The sequence below is a fragment of the Hyposmocoma kahamanoa genome, unplaced genomic scaffold (assembly GCF_003589595.1).
Source record: "Hyposmocoma kahamanoa isolate Upper Pololo Valley unplaced genomic scaffold, ASM358959v1 78, whole genome shotgun sequence".
Lineage (NCBI taxonomy): Eukaryota > Metazoa > Arthropoda > Insecta > Lepidoptera > Cosmopterigidae > Hyposmocoma > Hyposmocoma kahamanoa.
Window position 1 is genome coordinate 17,782,578 of NW_020653945.1, and position 27,493 is coordinate 17,810,070.

At 35.5% G+C, this 27,493-nt stretch overlaps 1 protein-coding gene across 1 annotated transcript; it reads left to right on the top strand.

Annotated features, from left to right (window-relative positions):
• LOC113233413 lies at nt 1-24,164 on the top strand. The gene is made up of 14 exons (XM_026468543.1): nt 1-221; nt 2,029-2,268; nt 3,136-3,330; nt 4,980-5,156; nt 5,831-6,165; nt 9,773-9,914; nt 11,206-11,447; nt 12,047-12,287; nt 13,228-13,368; nt 14,749-14,917; nt 22,132-22,269; nt 22,493-22,649; nt 22,799-22,985; nt 23,087-24,164. The coding sequence occupies exons 1-14, from the start codon at nt 1-3 to the stop codon at nt 24,024-24,026; spliced, it is 3,525 nt and encodes a 1,174-aa protein (XP_026324328.1). The 3' UTR covers nt 24,027-24,164.
• Nucleotides 24,165-27,493: the final 3,329 nt, after the last annotated feature.

A 27,493-nucleotide genomic window follows, 5' to 3' on the forward strand; every position in this document is an offset into this window, starting at 1 on the left:
ATGTGGTTCATTAAATACGCATCTCTAATATTAATTTGGTTAGATGCGGTGCGAGGGGGGCTCTCTGTTCGCAAGTTCGTGTATCAAGTTGACTTGTCAGAGCATTGTAGACGACGCGTGATGCCGTCGGTATTTCTTGGAAGACATGTGGTGGAAGCTAATTCGCAGATTCTGCACTTCTCTCAGCTAGATGTGCCCTATAGCTGCTATATTAGCATTAGGTAGGTACACCAATTCTTAAATTAAACTCATTTCAGTAGCTGTAGAGTTCCATGTGAAAGATTTCGTCCATGGAAGTACTGCCACCTTACATATTTCTGCCCCCAAGCAGTAATGTGAACATTACTGCGTTTAGGTTTTGAAGGGTATGGGTGTTGGTGGAATTAAAGGCACATGGGCCTTTTCAATTTATGTCTCAGGGTGATGGTAGAGGCAGTGCACCTCAGATCTTCGCGATTTAAAACTCTGAGTGGCACTGCAACTGTTATGGACAGGCGTGTCGTTTACCATCAGGCGCACGACATGTTCGTCCCATCACTTAAGATAGATATTATATTACTATTTTAAACTGCAATAAATGTTAAGCTATTTCAGCGAAGTATTTATAACAGTTTGTGTACCAGGAGTTTACTGCGGCAAGAGTTGCTAACTACAAATTGAGGCACGAAGAAAATAGATTTGAACGATCAGTATAATCGCTAGAGATTATTTACGGATTTGTAAAGTACTATAAATAGTACAGTTCAATTCTAACCTATAACCAATTGTGCGAAAAATATAGACGTGTGCACAAGAACTTGCACATGGTGTTCGTTGACCTGGAGAAGGCGTACGACGGAGTACCCCGTGAGGTTTTGTGCTGGGCGTTGAAAGAGAAGACAGTGCCTGGGAAATACCTGCAGCTTGTCCGTGCTATATATAGTAGACGTACTTGTACGTACGTCCGGTCTGAAGCCGGCGTTACCGACAAGTTCAATATGGCCGTGGGCTTACACCAAGGATCGGCTTTAAGCCCCTATCTGTTTCTCCTGATTATGGATGCTCTAACATCGGACATACTGGAGGAGGCATCCTGGTGCATGCTGTTCGCCGACGATATTGTACTTGTCGGGGAGGATGCTCTTGAGCTTGAGGTCCAGAGCAGACTGGCAAAATGGCAGGTAAGACTGGAGTGTGTCGGGTTGAGGATTAGCCGGTCAAAAACCGAACAGCTTTTCCTCGACTTTGGCGGTGCCTCCAGTTTTACCAATATTGCCTTAGATGGTGTATCCCTAACAGTCTGCTCCGATTCTCGGTACCTCGGTTCGTTAATACAGAACGACGGCGAGATAGACCGCGACGTTAAGAACTGAATAAGGGCAGGATGGTTGAAATGGCGACAGGTCACAGGCACTATTTGCGATCGGCGAATACCTCTTAAGCTAAAGGGGAAAATTTACAAGACCGTGATTAGACCTGTCATGTTGTATGGATCAGAATGTTGGGCGATGAAAAGGGAGGATGAACGAACTGTGCATGTATCGGAAATGCGAATGTTGAGATAGATGTGTGGAGAAACGAGAAAGGATAAGACAAGGAATGAGTACATCAGGGGAAGTTTGAAAGTGGCGCCAGTGACGAAAAAGATGAGGAGTACTAGGTTAGCTTAGTATGGACATGTCATGCGGAGGGAAGAATGTCATGTGCCAAGAAGAGTGTTAGGTATGAATGTGGAGGGATATAAGGGGAAAGGAAGGCCAAAGAAAAAATGGATGGATTGTGTGAAAGATGACATGGATAAGAAAGATGTGAGTATAAAAATGACGGCTGATGGGGGAGAGTGGAAGAAAAATACATATAATGTGTAGCTTTGGAATAATGTATAATTTAGATTCGCTTCTTAATGCTTATTTGAATACTATAACAGCTTTATTTAGATTTGTTTTACTTGTATTGTATAAGATTAAGTTATATTGAAATAAATTTATCTTCATCTTTATTTGAGATTTAAGGAAGGTCAGAATCTACAAAAGTTAAATTATTTGGCAGAACGGAGTCAGGAAGCAATATTATTCTAGTGACTCAAGTATCGTCCCAAAACAACAATGAGTTCACATGTAGCGATGACGAGAATCAAGTTTTAGTATACGAGTTTGGAGAAACCTTCGGCGGTTATTGGGGGCCGATACCCGACTCCGTACTGAAGCATAACAATCCTAGTTCCCCCGTTGTATATACGGTGGCAACTCGGCCCCCAACGACGACAACAGCTAATTATGATTATGATTAGTAAGTATTTATCCACAATATCGCACACGAAATTAAATAATGTGTGTAATTCAAAATTGCGGAAATTAGAAAACACGACTTGAACGTTTAAAAAAATAATTGTAACTTTTTATTGAAAAAAAAAACCGACCACAAAAGTTTGCTTATCGGCTTTTTCGATTTCCATGGGATCCCCTCATCTGATTCTTACTTCTTGGTGACAATGGGACAGTTACGGACTCCTCTGTACATTGTTAACCGACTGCAAAGGAGGAGGTTCTCAATTAGACTGTATGATTTTTTGTGTATGTATGTTACGCGATAACTCCGGTATTTGTGAACCAATTTTCATGATTCTTTTTTTATTGGAAAGAGGGTGCCTCCATAATGGTCCTATTTAATTTTGAAGAAAATCATCTACCTCTAAGGGTGGCTGTTCACGCATGAAGATTCATTTTTATAAATAGTGCCTAAATTTTATTATAAGGAGCAATTATTTTATTGGTTGATTTTGCTATTCTCCAATTCAATGCGTTTTTCTCTCCCAATATACTTTGAGTAGTGAGAATCAACCAAAGTCATTTAAGGTAGTATTAGACTTATAAGCGCATGTGTGCGTCCGTACACGGTGCACACATGTAAGCCGCGATGCTCCGTATGAATCACAGAAATCTAATTAAATCTATAATGTCGTATGAATAGTGTTACCATATTTGTCTTACTATGTAAGTGCGGAGTTTTTGGTTGAATTTATGTTATGATCTTTTTTCAATATCCCTTTTTATTGTAGCAAAATACGTAGATATAAAATTCGTTAGCTACCCGATGGTCACACTGGAATAAGGCAAACTACCCGATGTCATTATACAATATATTATTGTATTACAGTAATGATGAAACAACTACCGCATCCACCAATGCTGCAAAAACCAAAGCAGTTTATAAACAAAATGAAGGTGATTTCATCAGAATCGAAGTACCGCTTATGAACGTTTCTGGACGATACGTGGAGAGTGATTCTTTGCCCGAGAGAGCTTTTGAGTTTCACGAGAATTTCGATCTTCTTTACGACGTTGCTCCAAAGTAGGTAACTTTTTGTTGCCTTAGTTGTATTTCCGGGTCATAAATGGGATAGTCGTGAGTAGGACTTGGCGAACCGGTACCGGTACTTGCTCCAGGTGGTCCTGGTACTTCTTTGAAAGCTTAAACTGAAAGCAGTAAGTATACTTTTTCCGGGTTAACCGTACCTATTCAATAATTTACTAATAATAACACCATAAATAATTAAGAAAAACCTCATTCTCTAATCAAACTAAAGGCTTTTATTCAAAATATTTGTTTGAGAGATACGAGTAATTACTTTTAAATTTAACATAACACCATATCGTAAAATCACGTTGTAGTTAAGTAATAAGTCTAAGTAGCATTATAATGGCAGTAGTAACGTACGCTCGTGTGAAGTTGCAACGGGCGGTATTACTCATAGCTCAATAGGTAGGTATGTCCTTGTTATAACCGGGAGTACCGGGAATCTATAATCGGCGGTACCGGGACAGATTGCGTCTCGCCAGTGCCGGGATTTCCAGAACCGGGTATTCCCGGGAGCAAGTTCTAGTCGTGAGTGACCAGGAAGCGGTCATAAAAATACGCGGGTCATTAATAATGTCCTTTTATTAACCTCTATACTCGTATACTAACAATATTGTACTACAGAGTTAGGTGGCACGTCACTCTACAGGATCATTGACCACAAAGAAAGAGGTGGTTAGCGATCATAATAAAGCGTAATGAAAAAAAAAAATGCGCGTCCTTGGTGTAATAGGGCCACCTCTGCAAAATAGGAAGTCTCAACTAGTCGATAACGAGATCCTTCGTCTCTCGCTTCCCGCAATCCGCACGCTGTAAATGCATATGAGTAAAATAAGAACAGGCGGAGAAAATTCAACACAGATTCGACTGTTGAATTTCCCGTCCTTTCTTCCCTTTCTTTCCTTTCTTTCCTTTTTTTTGAAGAATAAAAAAATATAAATATTTGATTTATATTTTTTTACAATTTTTATTCTTTCAATAACAAAATTTTATAAAATAAGAATAGTAATCCTGTAATCAACGTAGCTAAAATGTAATTAAAATTTCAAACAATTATAATTTCATTAATTAATTCATTATACATAATATTTATCACTTACGATGTTTTTATTTTTGATGCACCGCAACGCGTTACCCTCGAAGGTAGTGGCTGAAAATTAAATATGCTTTTTGGCAAATTTTGCATTATGCTACGATTATACCTATTTGACTTGCAGCAGCACACACAAGCCATTGATTACTAGGTTAGTATTGTTTTTGTTTTTTTTTTAAATTTATCTTTTGTTTATCGAGTTCTTAGGTTTTCGCGATTGTTACACATAGGAAATGAAACGGTTCAACCGTGACCATGGGACCTGTAAAGAGCCCGAAACGTCGGTTTGTTTGAAAAAACAAATATAGGCGATTTAAATCCGGAAAAAGAGTTTCATTTCCTATTTATCTTTTGTTGTTTGTTTTTGTTTCATTTTCTCGAATTTTGATTTCTGTTTCTCCTTTAATTCATTTACTGTATTATATTGTTATGTGTGTGATGCAACACAATAAACATTTTATCTATATATCTATCTATCTATCAATCAACTTAGGTATTAATTTAAAAACATTTGCATTATTGTATTATTATACGTTACTATTTTTTAAAGGCCGGGTGTAGAGTATTCGACGTCAGTAATGCCAGTGGTACAGTTCGGAATGCAGTCGTCGCCGTCGTTAGACAAACTACACGTTGGCGGCACCGATTTCGGCGCATCTTCCCGGCAACATAAAGGGCTTCGCTTTCAGCTCGATTACGATATTGCAGACTTTACGCCAGATCCTAGGTAATAATAATAATTTGATACCTACCTACGCTTGACTTGTACATCACGCTTATAATGTACATAGTCCACTAACTATAACATTTTAGTCGTGTAATCTTTTGGTAAGAAAGTTTTTTATTTCGCGATTTCCGCTGTTGCTCAATTTCATGTAGGTACTCCTGTACTACAGCTTGTTCTTAAAATAGTTTCAATTCAAGTTATTGGACTTTATACAAAGGTGCATTTTATATTGAAAATGCAAAACTCAAAACTGAAGTACAACCTATATTGGGATATTAAGACAGTTCTAGAACTTGTGGACCATAGCGTGTAACTGGTATCTCAAAAGACGTAAGGTATACAGGTTCAAGACAATGTCAAACTTGACATGACTTCATTTGAATTCAACTTTATGCCGCTATCTATAAAGACGGCCTAAAGTGCAAAGTGTAGTGTTCAAGGTTATTGTGCTCTTCCATTACAAGTATGTTTGAAATAATATTTCGTCTTGCCTGGCCTACGTATTATAAATAAAATGAGGTATTATATTTTTTTTCATTTTATTTAGTTAAAATCTTTGATAATTAAAAAACACAACAAAATAAAACACAAGAAAGTTTCAAAGCAATTTATTATTTTATAAATATTTACATTCTTTAAATTACTTGTAATAAATTAACCGAAACAATTTGCAGATTAACTTTCTCTTACTCACTGGACAAAACAGCCAAAGTAAGAAATTATTTACCTAAAAAGGGAACACATTTCACAAGAAAATCACCTTATGAAGAGGAAAACGTTGATATTTATTTAAACGATACAATTGACAGCACAACAATAAAAAAACAAGCAGTCTCAATTGATAAAACAACAAAGAATATTGAGTGGGATGATGTTGAACAGTTAATGAAATCTCTCACCAATACAACAGGTTCCGTGAAGGATGGAATCGATAATATACAGAAGTCAAACTCGAGAAATATTTCGGACTTATTACTTAGAATGTCAAATGTTGATCACAATTCCAGCGGTATGTAGTATAAACTATAAAAACTCAACGAAAATTTATTTATTATTACTTTATTTATTTGGTATCCCAACAGAACATTACAATATTCAATACAATGTGAATTTGAATATCTATCTATCTTAATGTAAAAAGTCAATGAAAAATCCTATTAACAGGGAAAACACAGCATTTTTATGTGACATCAGACAGAAGGAACAGAGAAAAACTTTTTGTCTTTAGAATTCAAATGGAAATCATTGGCACCTTTTGGCACATTATGTTTATGTTAAAAACTATTCTACATTTAAAAAATATAGAATACTTTTTATTTTTGTATTTCATACATATAAATATTTATATCTATTTATTTACGTAGTTTAATACGTATTTCTGCTTTTTTCGAAAGAACACATAACGACAAAAAAAAATAAAAAGAAAATGATTGAAAAAATCAATGAAGTAGCAAAATGGCTAATTAGACGCCATACCTGAAGGACGAAAAATATTACTAATAAAGACTATATCGCCTTTATATCGCTTACTATAATTGTTATTAAATAAACATAAATTTGATGATAATAAAAATATATTCCGGTTCCTTCGACCCAACGAACAACGGCGAATGCGACCGTACTTGCAGAATTCATTTGCAGAAGTGTGATGAAGTAATAAATTCTTTCTGTTGCATTGTAAATATAAAATACGATATGTGTTAAATTTTTAAATTGTTTGATTGATCTGGTTATACAGAAAGTATAACTATACTATTAACTTTTAGTGAAAAATAAGTTAGGATTATAGGTAAAGTATAACAGAAGAATTTTTTTACATGTAGTGTTATAGTATCTTAGAACTATGTTAGGAACTACATGCGATACCCTGTAAGGGCGTTGCAAAGTACTTATGATATGCATTTTATATACATATTAATAATTAGCGTTTTGTCATTACATTCATAAAATTTTTCATTATACTATTGTTAACTATATTAATTCTAATTCACATAACAATTTTATCGAACAATGTTGTCGTCAATGAATAATAATTTGGATAATAAAAATATAAAGGCTAAAGTCAACTTCTAAATGTTAATTTTATTATTTCATGTCCAATTTTTTTTTTTTGTCGACATTCCATTCTTTATTTGCATTTGAATGTCTAAATTCATTACAATATATTAACCGAAACGTTAAAAATATTCTAAAATTTAGGTATTTTATTTATTTATGTCATTGAAGAACTCAGTAATACTGTAATAACTTTTCTCTATAAGGAATTGTTGTAGATGTTTTACAAATGTTGTATAATTCCGTATAATTTTAAGATGATTCGGTGTTTCGTTGTATATTTTGATAACCATGGAATGTGGAGCAGCCGTACATGTTTTTAATTTAGAAAAAGGTACTTTAATTTTATTTTGGGTTCTATTATTTCGTTTTACTGTCTTTATCGGGGAATACAAATGTGAGTGCTTTCTAACAAATTTACATGATTCTAATATATATATTGAGGTCAGAGTAAGAATGCCGTTTTCTATGAATATAGGCTTACATGAGTCTGTTTGCTGAAGGTTGAATAAGATGCGTATACATCTTTTTTGAAGTACAAAGATTTTGTCGATTTCGGTACTATTTCCCCATAATATGATGCCGTAGCTCAATCTGGCATGACAGTACGCGTGGTATGCTGCCAGGGCTGTTTTAAAGTGTGTGACCCTCTTTAAATGACCCAGTGCGTAAGTCGCAGAAGAAAGTTTAGCTGCTAACTTTTCAACATGCGGTTTCCAGCTAAGGTTCGTGTCAACTTCCACACCTAACAGCGTTGTGGATGTTACTGTTTGTAGAGATTGGTTTTTATACTTATAATTAATATTTAACGGGGTTTTTTGATAGGGCTTGAACTGTATTAGTTTTGTCTTTTCAATATTAATTTCCAAGTTGTGTATGTCGAGCCAATTTGTGATCTTATTTAGTACAGGGTCCAATTTAGAGTTCAACTCATTTTCGTCTTGGCATGATAATAAAATTGAGACATCATCAGCAAAGATTGTACATTGATTATTAAGTACATTTGGAAGTGAATTTATGTAGATTAAAAAGAGTGTACATCCCAAAACACTGCCCTGTGGGATGGAACTATTCACTAGTATTTCAAAAGATCTGTATGTTTTAATTTCTCCTGTGTTAAGGTTTGTGTTTTGGATTTCTACAATTTGAGAGCGATTTTCTAAATATGACCTAAACCATTGATGTGGCACTCCACGAATTCCACTTATATACAGATTGTGTAACAGAACATTATGGTTTACCCTATCGTAAGCCTTACTCATGTCTAGTAACAGCCCAATTGCATGTTTTTTTGAATTTATTGAGTTTAGGATTATTTGGAAATATTTGTAAATTGCAAGTATGGTTGATCTATTTTTCCTAAAGCCGTTTTGGCAATCGTTGAAAATATTATATTTTTCGTAAAAGGAGTTTCGACGTTTTACCATTGCAGTTTCTATTATTTTTGATGATGAAGGAGGCAGAGCAATGGGACGATAGTTACTTGGATCAAATTTATTTCCTTTTTTGTAAACGGGTTTAATCAAGGATGTTTTTAACGCGTTTGGGAAAGTTCCCTCCTTAAATGATTGGTTTATGAGTATTGTAAATGGGATGGTTAGCTCAGACACACATGTTTTTATTAGCGAGGACGGGAGCTCATCAATTCCAAAACTTTTTTTGTTTTTTAAATTTTTGATAATGTTATATGTTTCTTGTAAATCTACTGGCTTTAGGAAAAAGGTATTTTCAATTAAGTTATCAGTATAAAGGGGAGACTGTACTTGATTTGGTATTGCCTTACCTATTGATGCAAAGAAATTATTAAAATAAACCGCTACCTCTTCTGGGTCGTCAATAGTATCGTTATTCGACTGTAGTGTTATATTCTGATGTGTACTATGGGGTTTTTTATTGGTTTCATCTTGTATAATTTGCCACATAGTTCGGATTTTATTTTCAGACTTTCGATATCTGTTTGTATTGATAATTTTTTTGGAAATTTTTACAGCTTAAAAAATTTAATAATTTGTATTTATTCTAAATAGCGTATTTACATGGCATTGATTAAAATAAATAGTAGGTATGCTATTAATATGCTTACTATAGAAGAAAAAAAATCACTTTTGCAACGTAGTAATATATTTATGTTTTATGGATTTATGGATTTTCTACTTTTCCTTCTTCTTGAAAGATCCATCCTAAACATTGTTTTTTATTGTTCTGTGGTTTTTAACTCGTATGAATATTACATTTATAGTAGTTAGTTTGATAAAAGTTGTAATACCTGTATAAAATTGTCAATTGGAATAGTAGAACAATTTTCTTAATCTGCTCTGCAACTATCATTAACTTAAAATTAGATAGATACGATATTATACGCGATTACTTAAATAATAAAAAATGCCACCGAAATTAGGTAGAGACAACTAATCTGACAATTACCCTAATACGTACTCACGTAATATAAGAGAGTTCTGCGTTGTGCTTCTACAATTTCGTTGCTTGACTTGATGCATGATGTAATTGTACAACTATAGGTATTATTGTAATACACATTCTAAGAAAGCTTAATATTTTAGCTTATCTCGCATCAAATTGGTCACTATTTAACAACATGAAGACGAATAATTTCGAAGATATTAAAACCACAACAGATACAACAACAAAGAGCGCTACACCGATTTTAAGGAGTGAAGACTTGTTCCGTTTAATTGAAGAAAGGTAAATTAGAGTAATTAATTTTATAAGTCGTATTATGCGGTACTGCGAGATGTCTTTACAAGACTTTATTATCACGTGAGATTCAATACGATGTACATGTACAACTACATCGTTACAAAAATTCGCTTCTGTTCCGCCGCACAGTGGGCCCTAATTGATAATTCTTGGATACAGGAATAACTTATGGAGTATCGAGCTATTTTTTTTATATGATAGATAATAACATTCCTAACAACTTTTATTCTTGTATAATTTCCTGAAAAGTTGATAGTTTCGGAGAAAAAAATTTTTTTTCTACATACAAAATGATTGGAATTATACTGTAACTAACCCACGTACATTACTTTTTTGCATATTTTGAGATAAAAATAAAATGTATATTTCTCCATACAAAAAGAAATCTTTTCTTTTCTCCGAAACTATCAACTTTTTAAGAAATTACTCTCCAAGTTATTGCTATATCCAAGAATTATCAATTTGGGCCCACTGTGCGCCGCCGCAATATAAATTGAGCCTTAAACGTGGTGATGGTGAAATTACAGGCACATGAGACTAGTCAACATATGTCTCAGGGTGACGTGCGCAGTGGCAGTGCCCCTCAGATCTTTGCAATTTTAAGCTCTGAGTGGCAACTGTTACGGACAAGCATGTAGCTTACCATCAGGAGCACGACTAGTTCGTCTCATCACTTGATAATATTAAAAAAAGTGTTTTTTTTTAAATAAGACGTGCTTTTTGAAACGCTTTTTAGTTTGAAGCTATCAAAGTTGTATAGAAAAACGTTTAAGCGCATGGACTTTTATATTAAAAAAAAGCTTCCAATGTTGCTGTTGATAGAGAAGAAATGAAAATGGCGGGTTTTAATAGTCACATTTTTTAAACGAATTAATTTTTAGTTTATGTATGTATATTACGTTGTGCGTTTTTTTGATTATTTGTTACCATTAAGCTGATGGCTCTGAAGCCAATGCTTTATAAATAAATGAATAAAATTGTTGATATGTAGTGAAAAGCAAGGGTAGACAACTGAAGGTTTTAAGTTATGTAAGTTTATTTGTAAAACACGAGTTTTATTTTTATTTATGAAATTATTATTCGCATTGACGATTAATTTGTTTAGAAAACATAGATGGCGGGACTTCAAACATAAGCACGTTGTAAAAAAATGAAATTGTTGAGTATTGAACTGACCAACCCTTACGCTTAAATTGAAACACCTAACATCTTAACTTCATTTCTATTTAAAAATGTTAAACAATGATTAAAATAAGTTTTTAACGGTGTTACACAGTTCCGAAGAAGTAAAAACATCATTCGACAAAACGATAACAAATAATAAAATAACAAATATCAACAAAAATCCTACAACTTTGAGTTCAATTGAATCAACAACTGCTACCACAAGATCATTGAACAAGAGTTCAAGTAAAGAAGTATTACGGGAGGCAATTAGTATGGTTAACGATACCCATCCAACTGAATTCGAGAATGAGTTTACAGATGATGATTCCTATATTACTGTAACTGATGAGGGTAAGGGAACCTTATTATTTTTTCCTTTTCTATTATGTCCAGTTAAGGTTACGTTTTTGTGGATCCTTTGAACAATATTTACTCCCATTATAGTTATTTACTGAATAAAACCAATCGTTGACTACAAGATTTTAATAGGAGTAGAGCTCTTTGCGAAAGAGTTCGTCCAGGGAAGTACTGCCACCTTACATATTTCTGCCGCTAAGTAGTAATATGCGCATTGTTGCGTTTTGATTTTGAAAGGTCTCAGGCTGACGGGCGCAGTGGGAGTGTCTCTCAGATCTTTGTGATTTAACTGCAACCGTTATGGACAGAAATGCCGTTTACCACCACACGCACAACTTGCTCGTCTCGTTGCTTGGTTTCATAAAAAAGTTACGTTTTCTTTAGGACAAGACAGTTTCAGTCTCGTTAGCCATACATATTCAACAGATTACCGAAATTCGTCAGAATGCCTTTGCTTCTCAATATAAATGTCAACGGTATTGATATCCTAAGCGAAACTAGCAATAATACAAATTCTATAAATAATATGTTACCGGTAGCTGTATAACTTACAGAAACCACGTTCACGTCTACATTAGAATTTTCAATTACAGAAACTCACGTTACGCCAACGAAAAACGTTAACACGGAAAACGAAGCTAGAATTACAACAATAGATGAACTTGATGAATTAGTAGACAGAAGAGCATTTAATCCTTTGACGTATGACAAAGAAGGGACTTTAATACCTCCAAATATAGATGTAACAAGTAAAATAGTGACTAAAGTTACCACTATCAACAACTCTACTTTTTTACATGTTACGAAAAATACAAAGAAGTCTGATGAGAAGAGGCAAGTAGACATATTTCGTACTAAAACATTTAGTTAACACTCTTCGGATTGAATTAAAATTCAAAGAATTGTTTTAAATATTTACGAAGAAATGACTCTTTAAATAATTGAGTTATTCTGTTTTCTGTAGCCTGACAATAACATACCTTTAATGTTTTTGTACAAATAGTTTACGTGACGGCAGTGTGCCGAATATTTTATTAATAAATAAGACAATTACAAATATTATAAAATTAAAACTGCTTACTTCTTGGTGCAAGCTTTCCTGTCATATGGTTTTCAAAAGCATTAAATATTGACACACATGCAGTCCATCACGCCCTTCTCCCTCTGGGGTAGACATCTTCTACTCATATCAATCTTTTCATATACATCCGTTTATTATTGATACTTTTGGCCCGACCTTTTTAAGAACATTCTAAATTTGGCTGAAATATGTACGCCTAGAGCGAGCTTTTCGTCATGTCCCTTGATGTATTTGTCCTTAAATTTTTTTTAGTTAGTCTGTTGTATTCAACTGCTGGGAAAAAGCCTCTCGACTTCCGCAGCTCCCGGTCTGACGTAATGTTAGGCCCGTCCTTTATAGATGCATCCAAGTCATCCCATTTCTTCTTGGTCCACCTCGTCGTCACCGGCCGTTCTCTGGCATCCACCAAGTGGCTGTATGAGCCATCGCTGTGGGTGCTTGCGACAGACGTGTCAAGCCAAGTCCCATTTCCGCTTTGCAGTCTTTTTTCCAACATTGAGTTAGATAGCTTGTTAGCTGGCCGAGTATTTGCATTGTTAACACCATTCTGTTATCTTTGAAGCAACAATTAAAAACAGTCCTAGTTGAGAAAGCATCAAATGAGTATTAAACGATTTGATTGTCCAAGAAGCTCTAGGAGCGAATAGGAATTATTTTACCTACACTATTTTGTAATATTATCTTTACGTTTAGACAAACTGGACCAATGGTAGATCACAAATCATTTGAAAACGTGGTGAAAGCAGCGCCAGTAATGGCCGACATTTTGGCCACCAATGCTGGATCAACCACACCCTTCGATCAAAATCAAATTCGGAGAAAGAAAAGGCGCGGGTAAGTTAGAAATTACCTACAGCTTCTACGTCACATTACAACATACAATTCTGAACAGAGCTACGCAGACCTCCTTGTCATAACTAACGCATTTGCATTTTGCTAACTTTCGAGATATTACCTAGAGTTTTTTTATTTGTAAAATATCATTTACGTTACACTGATTTTGCTTAACCATAAAACAGAAGCTAAATAAAATACAAAAAACCACTTATAAGAGGTTGTAGATCTCGTTCCGCAGATTCCATAACATATGTCAATGACTCAATTTCGCCAAAAATGTCGGTACGACTCTGGAAAGGTAAAACGTCTTTTTTTAAGAAAAAAAAATTATGACTTATTTTACTTCTTACATGGAAAACTAGGTTTGCCATATAACAAAAAAAAATTAGAGATTTTTCTTTCTTAAAAATAATATTTTAAAGCGCTCTCCTGTAATATTTTCATAATGCACGATAGACGTTTTACCTTTTCAGCGTAGATTAGCTAGTTGTAATAAGGAGGGCTATACATAACATTTTACCATCGTCATTGTTTTTTACGTCCATTCACGCTAAAGAGGATGTTTTATCAAATTCGGTCAAAAAGTTACCGAAAATATACATATTATTGTATCATATACAGTAATTGTAGCGCGATTGTTCGTAGTATAATCCGTCAAATAAATATACCAGGCGCACGATTTTTTCGTCTCGTTACTTGATATTATATAAAAAAGTTCGATGTTGCTACATGAATTATAAATTAAAACTAAAATTACACTCTTGGTGTAATAAGGTCACATAGGCAAAAAGATAAATTTTCAGGAGAGAGGTTTAAAGATTTTTCAAGCGAAATTAGTTGATAACTTTTTATGCTGAAATAGGAGATTATTAGAGACTTAATCGTGTATAAAAAAAACATATTTTATTTACCTCGACGTTTCGGACGTAATGCAACGTCCATGGTCTCGAAGGGACTGGAAGTAAGGAAGGGATCTTCCTTACTCACTTGATGTCCCTTACGTTGCCGGATATCGTCAGTGTTGTGTGTCGGTCTAGTGACGACCCCAGTGCACAAATATCAAGTGCGGATAGTTAGAAAAACTCGCACAGCTAGAAGATGTTGATACCCGCCTCTTCAGACCCTTCGAGACCATGGATATTGCAATAGGTACGTGCGAAACGTCGAGGTAAATAAAATGTTTTTATACACGGTTAAGTCCCGAATTTAAAATCAAATAATGTGTGAAAGAATAAAATTTCACATAAAAATAATTTGTTTAACGTAGTTCGTATTCTTTTTTTAAATTTCATGAGATAAACGCTCTTTTGACGTGGGCACACTTGACTTTATATTAAGAGTACGAAATGATTAAAATTGCTCTCTCCCATGTTGAAGGGCTACAAAATCTGCGAGACCAAAACGATACGTGAGTGTGATTCCTATCGAGGGTGCTCGTCCACATAGCTTGACTCAGGGACCCATAAAAGGTACCACCATGGAGTCGGTTTATCATTTCTACGATCGCCAGGATTTCGAACAGTTAGTCGAGTTGCAGGATGATGGGGTACGTGTTTCTGTCTACATTAGCACTTAGTAATCTGATGACTTGTTCTTTTAAAAAGATGAAGAAGCGTTTATATATGGAGTTATATCCGAACGTTTTGCTTAAAAAATATTTTGTGAAAAAATATTTTGACAATATGTTGTCATATTGTATTGTATGTTTTTTTTTTAAATTTTTTTATATCATCAAGTGACGGGACGAACAAGTCGTGCGCCTGATGGTAAGCTACACGCCTGTCCATAACGGTTGCAGTGCCACTCAGAGTTTTAAATTGCAAAGATCTAAGGGGCACTACCACTGCGCCCGTTCATCCTGAGACATAAGTTGACCAGTCTCATATGCCTGTAATTTCACCAGCACCCTTACCATTCAAAATCGGAACACAGTAATGTTGATATTACTGCTTGGCGGCAGAAATAGGTAAGGTGGCACTACTACCCTGGATGAACTCTTCCACAAGGAGCTCTGCTGCTACTAAATTTTATTGAATACCATGATGTTTCTACTAACCATGATTTTTTTTTGAAATTAATAATAACGCACACACTTATAGCCCACATATACATTCAACATAGCCCCGCACTAGGGAAACCCTGTGTCGCAGGGGCCATGGACACACACATAGACAACCACAAATTACACCGAAACTCACGAGAGAAATAAATTATGTAGGCCATACAAACATTTATCCCGGTCCGGGAATCGAACCCGCGACCGCGACGATGGCAGATCAGCATGGTAACCGTTCGGCCACGAAGGCAGTTATATTCCACTATAGTGCATTTGTTTAGGTTAGCGATGAAAGAGATTCAGTCTTTTAAGGCGTTTTATAACGACTCGACTCCATTTTACAGTACTCGACTCTAAAATTAAGACTGGAGGTTCGAGTTCTTATTAATAAGACTCAGTCGTTATACCAAAAGACTTAAAAGACTTATACGACTTAAACGACTTGAACGACTTAAACGACTCGAGTTGTTTGCAATGGACTTATACCTATTTTATGTCTTATTAAATCCGAAGTTTATGAATAAAAATGACGTAGTATGTAGTAAATAATCATGTTTATTTACTTATAATAAAAATTAGTATTAAAAGAGTGATTTAAGCACTAGGTACAAGATTTTAAGACCTAAATTATTAATTATTGCATACAATACTTTTTCTGCGAGTAAATTAAAATAATGAAATACATACATTCCGTAGACTTTTAAATATTTATATTTAAAAGTCTACGGAAATCCAGTTCCGACGTGCTCTTTTTTTTATTTAGTGTAATACTGGTCTGTAACCAATTATCTTATTATGAAGTCCTGGTATTTTTGTTTAAACTTCTTAAGAAATCCGTGCACAGTAGTGCGATACAATTTATCTGTAATACATATAACAAATATATACATAAAAATCTCGCCTGCCACCCATTCAGGGGTAGGCAGAGACTGTGGACCTCCACTTAATACGTTCATAAATAAATACATGTTTCATTCGTTATTTTGGTCAAACGACAGTATCAGACACTAAAATTTGATAAAATACTTTGACTATTGGGTTCTGTGTCCACTCATTTTTATATTAAAGAAACAAATAATTCCCAAAAAAACAAATTCTTGAATTGGTTATAGTTAACTGACTTCTGTGACCAAAGCTACGTTAACGTCATCCATCAAGCGTAAAATAAATATCTTGTGGGTAGAAATAAAATCACGCCATACGGCTCATGACTCGCGACTCCCCAGGCTATAAGGACCAGTAGTTTTAGTCGTTTTAGTCCTATAAATCTTTTAAGCTTCCTAGGGTTTAGTCTTCAATTTTAGTTTTATGACTCAGACGTGAGGGTTAAAAGACTAGACAAGTCGCGAGGCGTTAAAAATTAGTCGAGGTTTTTTAAAATGCCTTAAAAGACTGAGTCTCTTTCATCGCTAGTTTAGGTACTTAACTAAATGTAAACAATCTTGAGATGTCTATTTAATGAAATATACAATAATAAAATGATTTTTACTTACTTTGAAATACAAAATACATCTTAGCTTCATATGAAATTGCATGCCTATTTTTATATCTATTGATTTGTAAAGCATATGATTCATTAAAAAGATGTATCAAGATTGTTTACATTTAGTTAAGTACTTAAACAAATGGATTATAGTTTTGAGTGATTATTGATATGAAGATTGAACAAACACAAAAATACCTTCGAACCGATTGTGCCAAACCGAGTCTAACTCAATTAATTATGAATATTGATATCCAATTAAGTTTTTATGTACTGTATTAGGTTTAATGTCTCGTACATGGTTATATACGAGACGAGACATATTCCTGGGCATACTTTTATCGCAGGGTCAGTGTTTTAAAAGTCGTTGTTTACGAGTTATGCGACCTATATGACCACCGCTTGCCATCCTACGCTTCCGTAGAAGTTAAATCCACACCTAGACGCAAATGTTCTACATACAGAAGTTGTGTGATGATTATTATTGTACCATTAGTAAATGGTGGTTGAGAGGTGAAACACAAAAACACAATTTTTTTAAATTTTATTTTGTACAAAGTTAAAAATTTCTTGAAAATATTATTATAATATAATTATAATATATATAAAATAAATATACTTAATTTACTTTAATTGCTTAACCTCCTAAGATTCAGACAACTACAACGAGAAAAGTGCTAAACGCCCAGAATGTTTAAATGATTTAATTTAATTACATGCTCCCGACACAAGCAAGTATGCCCTCAGTTTTGTACGAAAAACTTATTTTTATAGACACCCTATGGTCATACACAATATATTTATTTATTTATTCATTTGCATTAAATAATAAAAAAAATAAAGAAATAAAAATCATTTATTTCAGACAATGTAGTCCATATACAAGTTAGTAAGTTAGTAACATGACACCTTATAACTATGTTAGTATTAGGATTAGTAGTCAATCACAAAAATAGTACCTAATAATTAGTTACAAATATAACAAATATAACAAACAGGACGAACCCAACCACCCAGATGGTCCACTGACTCACACGTAGAACATGCAACTGAGTGAACCTCCGGAACATAGCTGCATCCATCCTGTCTGCTATCATCTTCAGGATGTCGTTGTTGCTACCCCTCACCCTTCGTACTAACGAAGTGGACATTTTGCACATGATGTCATAGAAATCATCCATGCTAGCACGCGCAAACATGCCAGATGCGCTACAGAAACGGGGAAGCTTCAACAAGGCCCTGATACTGGACTCGCAATGTGCCGTACGATTTCAGCGTAAAGTTGGACCATAGAGCACATGTGTAGAAGCTTTGGCAGTATGCTCTAAAGAGTGTGAGCTTCACTCCAGTCGTACACTTTGTGAATCTATGAGCCAACATATTGCCTCCAACAGACAACGCCCTGCGCTCCCTCTCTGTCTCCCTCGTCTTTAGGTCCTCTGTCACAATTACTACGACCCAGACCCAAATACCTAAACTGTGCAACACGCCTCAAAGGTACCCCATTTAAAAGTATTGGTGGTATATAGGCTGGTTCTTTAATTTTACCCTTAAACAGCAAGAACTCACTCTTTTTCTCGTTGTACTTTAAACCGTGTTGCACAGCATAGGTCTCACAATGACATATAAGTCGTCTTATACCACTGATTGAAGGGCTGAGCAACACCATATCGTCCGCATAGCTAATGTTATTAACGCTTGTGTTGTCAATACGGCATCCGACATACAGCTCCCCAATCAGGTTATTAACAAACAAATTAAAAAGTCTAGGCGAGGTTAATCCCCTTGCCTAACGCCACAGCTCAAAACATACTCATCAGATTTAGCATTTGCCCATTTTACTACATTCTTTTGATTACTATACCAATGTGAGAAAATACCAACTACTTCAGGTGATATGCCCGCTTTCTTCAATTTTGTCCAGAGCATATCATATGACACTATGTCAAAAGCTTTTCAAAGGTCTAAAAAGCAGGCATATACCGGGGTTTCTCTTTTGATCAGCATATTTTAGTGACAAAATGGCAGTCTCGGTTGATAAACCCTCTTTAAAGCCGAATTGCGAGTCGTGCAATAGTATTTGGCCATTTAGGTGAACATCTAATATCCTGTCCAGAAATTTAGCTGTCACTGTCGCTAGTGAGATTGGTCTATAGTTGGATTTATCAGCCGTGTTACCAGTACGGTTCTTAACAAGCGGGATAACTACAGTCTTCATCAGATCCGGTGGTAAATATGAGTGTCTTACACAGAAAGTAAATAACAAAGACAAAACTCTGTTAATGTGTGGCCCTGCATGTTTCAGGTGCTCAATACTGAGCTCATCATATCCCGGAGACTTGCCTCTTTTCATATTATTAATTGCCAATCTCACATCTTTGGCAGTGATTTTGATAGGCTGCTCCACATGACAGGGCTCAGCATCAGACACCCCAGAGCTTGGCAAAAACTGTTCAATTTTAAAGTGATCTTTAAACATATTCGCAACACTCTTTGGATCGCTTATGCTTTCTACACTTACCGGTATTCCACCCTACCATTAAGGTTTTTTGTGCTTTTCCAAAATTTGTCAAACTCTTTAGCTGAGTGCTGCGATACAAGTATGTCCATTTTGATTTGATCTTGTTTTTGCTGACAGTACCTAAGCTTTGATTTAAATATTTTACGACTTAATATCATTTTTTCAAATATGGGTCCACTCTCAGGCTTCCCATAGAGGATATACACTTGAAAATCCAATCGAGCTTGCTTATGTGCTGTGTCAACGTTCGTGCGGGAACGTTGTTCCACCCCAAAACACATTTATATTTATTACAGTTTTTTGCCTCTCCATTACGACTAGTCATGGATGCTTGTCTTATAATAGAAATAATATTTTCTTAGAACTTATCTATAACATGTCTGTGACTGACTCACATTACACATTCTGTCTGCACATTTTTGAAATTCACAGGGAAAGTCTACACACTTTAATTGAGTATTACAAATGTCTAAATATTTAGCAATTTCTTCTGGGCTCCTAAGCCCCCATCTAACACTATTTGAACTCTCATAGGTTACATTAGGTCTAGATCTAATTAAACCAAGACTACATTCTATTATTAAAGGGTAATGGTCGGACCAGTACACATCATATACTATATTAACACTTGTAACTGTAAGTCATGCAGCCTGATTAGTTAGACAGTGATCCAACCACCTACTGCTACCTGTGGCCTGACAGACAAAGTGTGCGCGTTCAGTACACTATTTAGCTTTTCCTTGTCCGCAACACCTATTGTCTTTCAGAGCAAAAACACATAAGTTCCCTATAAAATAGTGTCTTTGTGTGAGCATTAAAATCGCCTAATATTTAAAAATTATACATTATACATTAAAATCGCCTACTATATTTGTTAACATTCCGTAAACACAGGCAAATTCACGGCCTTATTAACAGGCATATAAACACACACGAACACAATGTCGCGAAGATCACTTGTAGTTGCTTTAATAGCAATAATACGTTCACTATTACACCAATCGACTGACACATATTGAAACGCACATTTTCGCCACAATAAAGTCACGCGACCACACTGACGACCTTGTATTATGCCCGCTGTTGGCTCCATCCCGGACTTTCCAGTATAGCTGAAATCTCTGTCAATTAAGAAATGGTAGATTCTTCGGCAGCAACCAATGTTCCTGTAACGCCACCACATCGGCATCCTTGCACAAAGATCTTACACATTCGGCGCTACGTTTTACGTTCTTACAATTGTAACTTACTATTTTAATGAGTTTTTTTCCATACAGTAGGTATTAAAATGTCACTCACTGATTCCGTAGTATCCTGTGCTGGCGGTCTTCTCCTACTAAGGTGAACGAACTCTCTAAATGTCATCCCATCTGGCCAGAAAGCATTGGTAGACTCGTATACATTTAAAATATTACATGCACCCAGTAAGGGTGTAATAAAGGATAATTCTTAAGAGCTAAAATTAAAATTAATAATACAATTTGGTTACAAGTTATTTCGGTGAAGTAAATAATTGTTAATATTACTGAAGAGAGTTATATAAACTCGCGATTGCATCGCTACATTTGTGGTTTATAAGATTACATCTATGTGGGTAGATTTAAAAGTTTAGAGAGGCGGACAGTAATAGTTTTTCATACTTACTTTGCAGACTTTGGCCGTATTCGTTTTCCAAGCATGTTTGAGAAAAAGAATTTACAAATGAAGCTATCGCAAAATGGATGTAATGCCTATGCGTTTGTCGAGTCTTTGTTATGTACATTCAAGGACGAAGTTAATGAAACAAAAAAATTAGACTCCCCGGAATTCCTAACACTGTACGATAATTTATTACGTTTCACTCCGTGCTTTCACGATGCGACGTCGTCTCGTGGAAATCTACGACGAGCTACGTAAAAATAAACAACACGATATCGCAACGTGCCATGACGCACGGCCCAACGTCGTATCGTAGAAACTCACGGTGCGCTCCCCAGTACCGCATCAATTTCTTATTCAATATTCAAAGATGACAGATGATGCAAACGCCTATACATCGCAAGTGTAGTGATGTAATTTTGCGTTTGCATCACTGCTAAAAGTCACCGTGTGTAACCACTCTTAGTTGTAGCAGAGTTCTTGTGAAAAAGTTCGTCCAGAGAAGTACTGCCACCTTACCTATTTCTGCCAATTCCGTTACGGTTTTGAAAGGTAAGGGTGCTGGTGAAAACAGGCACATGGGACTTGTCTACTTATGTCTCAGGGTGTAGAGCGCAGTGGCAGTACCCTTCAGATTTTTGTGATTTGAAGCTCTGAATGCCACTGCAACTGTTATGGACAGACGTGTCGCGTACCACCAGGCCCACGACTTGTTCGTCGCGTCACTTGGTAAACGTTACTTGGTTAACGGGTAATTATGAGATTAGTTTTCTCTACCTCATTTACGATGGCAATTTTTATAATTTGAATATTCTAAAATATTATCATGAAATATTATTTAATATTTCAATATAATTTATCATGAAATAAAAATATTATCGCGAAATATTAATTAATATTTCAAGATAATATACTCGAATACTTAAATAATGAAAATAATAATTGCCACCGAGAGCAGGTTCATTTTAGTAGTTTTAGTAGTAATTAGAGCAGGAGATTTTTGTGTTTGTAAAGTTAATTTTGTTGACATTACGTACTTAATGCGTTGGTATTCGTCATCAGATATACGGGCACATGGTTCTGCGGTACATGCGCCGCTACGTTGGTGCTGTGCTTTTTAACCTATGCAAGGAGCACGCCGAGTTCAATGTATACCTTTTCAATGCTTCGAGGATTGTTCTTGCCATTAACAATTTTACGGTATTGTATTTAAGATGGATTTTATTAAGTAAAAAGTGAAGCGATGATACTAATACTAGTACAATCAAGATAACAAGAAATAATGGTTTCGGACTGGATACTGAATTGGTTTGTTTTGGGTTAAAGTATGCTGGTGGTACATTCGCTGTATGTGTACATTGGTTTAATATTTTATAGATCCAGGTTACGTACGTTAAGATAAACTTCCTCTGTTTATGTCCAGTTGAAGCGCATGACGGTGGTAGCGACCCCTGCACGTACAATGGTCAACAGCGGCGGACATTGCCCTGATCTCTATCTAGAATGTCAGATTAAGGGAGCTCGCGTATGCGTCGATACAGTGACGGCCTGTGACGGTGTGCCTAATTGTGGTGCCTGGGGTAAGAACCAACAGTTAAATTATTGTACTTTTATGATTAAATCGTCGCGTTTTATGGTTACTTCACGATATAAACGAAAGGTAAAATATTATCGTGACATTTCGCGTGTTCTTGTCGTATACTTTATTGGAAGTAATTTTATTTCATAGAAATTTACGACGAAGACAGGCTCTACTGTGGAGCAGACAAAGGGAATCAGCAGAACGTATACCTGACGGCATTAACATTTCTTGCCGTTATGATGACATCATCGTATACGGTGTACTATTGGCTGAGGCGGTGCGTGCCGAAGGTTTCTGATGCCTTCTTTATTTACACTGATGGCATCGAAAATGTGTAAGTAAACGTAGTTATTTAAGTTTACAAAGCATTTCATTTTAGTTTCAGGTCGGGGTATAAATTTATGTATATTATTCACCAAAATTGATGATTTTCAGGCTCTATTTAGATACAGTGATGCGGTCCCACAATGATATCGAAAACGCCTCAAAAATAATGCCCAATTTCTACTATTACACCGATCTCGACATGGTGGGATTGAAACCAAAAGAAACAACGATACAGAAAATAATAAGCTTTTTCAGAAACTGCTGTAGGAAGAAAACAACATTTCGTGACTCTGGGGCAGTCGTCCGAACAGACTCTTTTCTGTCAAGACAAATGAAAATGTTCTCATTTTCTGAAGTTGAACTTAAGAAAATGAATACAAATTTATCTGAAATAGGCGTACAAACGGGAGATAGTTTGGAAATGCAATTGAATTCGAAAGCGACGTACGGAAGGTTGAAACGCCAGCGTCACATCTCACTGCAGCCTTACCAAGCGCCCCCAATTATGACTGCTAAATGCAAAATGGAACCTGTTTGTTCTAAAATGAGAAGAAATAAAGAAATATTTAACGAGGATTTCGAAACAGGTTCCGAACATTTAACGAGTATAACGGAAGGGGTGCCACAACATGCGAGTCAAGTCAGTGAGTTGAACATGATGAAGTTTTTCAAGGCTGTTAGGTCTGGGTCTATCCAGGGGAGTATGCCATCGGAGCCGTATGATTTGCGGCTTGGCAGCGTTGCATTTGATGCTGAGACTGAGTTGAGAAACACTATTTTTGACCAAATGCAGTCGATACGTGATGATAAGCTCGAAAAACGTAAACAGCGCTTACGTTCTTCATTTAGTTCCTTCACGCAAACCGAACCAGTTGCCGGGCCATCTGGAAACGTTTCCAAAAGATTAAGGTTCGTAGAGCAGCAGCCCTCTGATCAAGAGCACGACGATGAAGATCACGAGCACGGAAAAGATTTACCGAGGCGATTTTGGGGTGTAGGGAAACCAAAAGCAAAGAAGAAAACAACTTTGCCGTTTATGCCTAGATAATTGAAAAAATGGCGGCTGATTGGCTAGTAATTATACGAGTCTTTTACACTTAATTGTATTTTTTAGTTCGACATTGTACCTATACTATTAAGGTGTCATTGGAATTTAATAAAAACAAGAAAAATCTTTATTTCATAGGTACGTTAACAAATTGAAATAGTTAAATTTACAACAAAAGATCATCATTAGGCTTCGTCAATAGTAGAAGTACTTATTATATACAAGGTCAACAGTAGTATCTATTAAAACACAAAAACTCTGATCAACAAGAGATTTCGTCAAATATTCTTATATAACCTAAAAAAATCCCGCCCTGATAGTGCCCGGTTCAAAAGTTCCCATTACGAGTATATTGGCAGTATTGCCTCACTGGATTTTATAAAACAAATTTCGAATGTTTAGGCTTTATTGATAAATTTCTGATCTAAATCGCGTATATTGTATTTTTCAATCAAGGCAAGCCAGCCCATTACAACTCTCATGGTCACAGCTGACTGGATTTTAAAGTTATCAACAAGTTATGGGTAATATTAATTAAAACCATCCTATTCTGAATCTATATTTATATTCCTTATTATTCAATTTAGCTTGGAATATTCCATTTACAGTATAAACGATTTCAAAATATTTTATCAGTATGAATTTTTGACTAAATTAAAATTCTAAATTCAAAGGAAAATAGAAATAAAACAAAATAAAATAAAACTAATAAGTACTGCAATCTCATGTCTGCTAGGGATTTTTCACCAGAGGATTAAAAGCAGAATTTGTTAGAGAAAGTCATAAAATGTTTACTGTTGTGTTAAGTTTAGTATATTGTCTGGTGTTCTAAAACGATACGAAGCTGATAATTTAAAATTTTAATAAAATAACTATTTCTAAAATGCATTTTTTTAAATTTTGATCTTCTAAGACCTAGCATATTACTATGAAAAAAGCGCTAAACGCCCAATGTACAATGTCGTAATATACCTGACCCCTGAGTAGAAACATAAAGAAAAGTGTTAAACAAACTTAACCTATGAGCCGTATTCATTTTGGTAGGACTTTCTCTGGATGATGAGAATGATTGGATGTGTAAGAAACAATGCTCAGGCTCAAAAGATATAGATTAGAATCAAAAGATCGGCAAGGGAGCCAGATATCTTAGAGCATCGACTGTACATTAAAACGCACTAAATACATATAATCACAGCCCCAGGCAAATTTGCTCACAATTTCTATTGCAATACTCCCCACAGTATGCGTAAAATAGCAGAACCTGTAAACACCCCTAAAATGACTAAGCTTAAACTCGATTCTGGCAAAAACTAAAAAGGGCATCACCAATAAGCAAAAAGAAGAAGATAAATGCCATGCATGGACAATATCTATCGCTTATTTGGTTTAAAAATTATTTATTTTTAATCTTACATATGAATTGCAAAACGGTGCAATTTAAAGACGCACCCCCCGCACCCCGTTCCTCGGCCATTTCCTAATTAAGCTCAATTGAGCACCGGACGCCACACGTGCCAAAATGTATGTCTTTTACGACCATGCAGTCATTGTGTACTTTTATAATTTATATCTTTATTACGTTCAATTATACTTTGTACCAGGTATCGTTTTAGGTAGGTATACCACGAATTTTGTATAGATATAGGTATGAAAAACTATAGCACGAAACTATGAATGAATACCAAATGGAGTACAATTGGTACTTATAATAAAGCCACTTGTAAACCTCTATTATACAGGGTTATTTTTAAAATACTAATAAGCTTGCAGGGCTAGATTGGCTAAATTGGTACATTTGAAATTCGAACTTGACGATGGTCTATGGTGCACCTAACTTTTTCTGTGTGTATTCCGCTTGACAGCAAAGTTGTTTTGCGTCTCGTGCCTTGAAACCCTCGCTACGCTCAGGAATCTATTTTTTACGCCCAATCGTTTCGCTCGGGGTTCAATCTTGGCTTCCTTCGCTTGCTCAGGTTTGAATACAAGCACTCGCACCAAACAACAAGAACAACTTTGCAGCCTTGCATAACAAATAACTATTGTTCCATTACTTTTGATAAAATATAATGAATGTACCTAAAATGAAACTTTTCTCATAGGTGACGCTACTCCTAAAAAGTCGTTGAAAACCAAATACAAAGATCCGACAACAAGCACATAGAAAAATTCATGAGGTCCGCTGGTTCGTTCCAAGGTTTAGCGTCTGACACGGTTTGCTAGAAGACGTCGGTTCGAATCCGGCCGGATCGAAGGGTTTTTTCTAAGTGTTCGATCTTTGTATTAAGAATTATAACAAACTAGTGAAGTAATTTTACAAACAATAATTGAATATCAATTGCCTCCGAGGCCGAACGGTTGACTATCACGAAGTGGTTCCAGTTCGATTCCTGGGCCGGGAGAAATATTTGTATGGCCTACATTTATTTCTCTCGTGAGTTTGGGTGTAATTTGTGGTTGTCTATGTGTGTGTTCATGGCACCCGTGACACAGGGTTTCCCTACTGCAGGGCTATGTTGAGTGTGTGCGTTATTATTATTATTATGATGGTTAAACATTCTAAAATTAAAAAATAATAATGAACTTTAAAATTTTTGTTTTTGTGTTGTACTGTCTGAGACTTTTTACATCTGTATTAATAAGTCGAACGTGCAAGCGTCCTCCCCGATGACCCCTACCCGCGCTTTTGCGTTTTACACAGAGTTATCACTGATTAGTGCGATCTATTTACAATTTTTATTTTTATATCGAAGTAAAGTGTGATGAATTCTAAAAAGTCATGAAATGTTTATGATGTTAAGAATATAGTCCTGTGAGGTTATTAGTATTTTACAAATTAACCCTATATACATACATGTCAAAGGTGCTTTTATCACATGGAATTCACAAAAATAATACGAAGTAGATAAAAAAACATATGTGAAATTTTATAACTCCAATTTTAGCTTAAAAAAAGTTAACGGCTGATTTAGTTCGTACAATCTTAAACCACTCTCTTGAGAAATTGCCATATGGCTAATGCGGCCTTTTTATTTTTATTTTTTTATAACACCAAGTGACGAGACGCATAAGCGACACGCCTATTCATAACAGTTGCTGTGCCACTCGGAGCTTTAAATCGCAAAGATTACTGATTACATTACTGCTTGGCGGCAGAAAAAGGTATGGTGGCAGTACTACCCTGGATGGACTCTTTCACAAGGAGCTCTACTCATACTAAAACCTTTAGTTCTATGCGACGTACATTTCAGGATGCCCCTGGTTTTGCCAAATTTGCCAATTTAATCATTAAAATTTGAAAGAAAAATAAAATAAAGATAATTTTAGGCAACGACGTTTTGTAATTGAAATATTTCGTAAAGTCTTATTGGGTCTGATACAGGCGTGAATCCAATCTTTACATTAGGAGGTGTAACGTATGCATAGTAAACAGCAGAACAAAGCCATGATGCCTACACCAGTCAAGGGCG

Coding starts and splice junctions, on each gene's coding strand:
- LOC113233413 (XM_026468543.1), top strand. CDS start 1: ATGTGGTTCATTAAATACGCATCTCTAATATTAATTTGGTTAGATGCG. Junction 222..2,028: donor AGCTGCTATATTAGCATTAG/GTAGGTACACCA, acceptor ATTATTTGGCAG/AACGGAGTCAGGAAGCAATA. Junction 9,915..11,205: donor TTCCGTTTAATTGAAGAAAG/GTAAATTAGAGT, acceptor GGTGTTACACAG/TTCCGAAGAAGTAAAAACAT.